Raw genomic sequence first — 961 nt, 5'->3', positions numbered from 1 at the left:
AGGTATTGATTATATCACGTGCATCAAATGCTGTATATAGGTAATGATTACAAGGGCATCTAATTTGGTAATGATCATCGCAAGCTCATCAAATGCGGTTTGTGGGTATTGATCTTTAGACATGATCAAATGTATCACAGTAACAAACAGCGTTTTTGGTACGCAAGAATCATACAAGAACTTTTCCAGAATAGGTGGAGGTGGTACATGCAGAGTAAGTCTTCATTCAACACCTTGGATAATCAAATACCATTAAATAGGCCAAGACAGGAATCCCAGAACATTGCCAACATACACGAGACCCCACACCCTCCAGTCAAATTAGTGGGACAAAAATACTATACTATGGAATTATGTTCCAAGTCCTGTACAGGGCTCCAAATTGGTGTACAATCCAATGAAATCTCTGAATAGATGTGTAGGTATTTGTTCAAGATGTACAGTAAGAGTTTGTGGACATGGGTTCACAAAGCTTGTGAATGATTGGAAGTAAAAATAACACATTTGAATTCATGCCATCTTTATTAAAGATTTAATAAATTCTCTGGACAGGTCCCATGGAACTTTTGATGTGTAGAGTTCTCACGTTCTGCCAATTCTTCTTCAAAAGGGAAACCAAAAAGTTAATGGCCAAATTGACATTGGTGTAAACTTCTTCTTGGCTCATGTTGATGTGTCCAATACAGACAGACAAACACAAGACCTGAAAAATGTTCAAAATAAATGTCAAGTCATTCTAAGTACCCATTGAGCTGCCGTGTATTCCCACGGATGAATAAATAATTAGGTGTAATTATCAAAAAGGTTTCATAAGTAGTCTAGTGGCCTTATTCTCGAAAACTAAACGCAAGAAATTTAAAGACTAGCCTATCAAATAAGTTAGAGCATCTGATAAAATTAGTCTTTTCAAACCCTCGATTTTTTTTTTTAATTTTCGAGAATGCCTCACATCCATCCTCAG

At 36.3% G+C, this 961-nt stretch overlaps 1 protein-coding gene across 1 annotated transcript; it reads right to left on the bottom strand.

Moving 5' to 3' along the window:
* Nucleotides 1–532: 532 nt before the first annotated feature.
* Nucleotides 533–706, bottom strand: LOTGIDRAFT_146716 (hypothetical protein; the record flags this gene model as incomplete). Its single annotated transcript, XM_009046458.1, has 1 exon — nt 533–706. A coding segment is annotated over one exon (174 nt), but the record flags the coding sequence as incomplete, so codon positions are not given.
* Nucleotides 707–961: the final 255 nt, after the last annotated feature.

Source organism: Lottia gigantea, assembly GCF_000327385.1.
Source record: "Lottia gigantea unplaced genomic scaffold LOTGIsca_1017, whole genome shotgun sequence".
Lineage (NCBI taxonomy): Eukaryota > Metazoa > Mollusca > Gastropoda > Lottiidae > Lottia > Lottia gigantea.
Note: the sequence above shows the minus strand (reverse complement) of the source record. Positions and strands in the feature narration are given on the sequence as shown.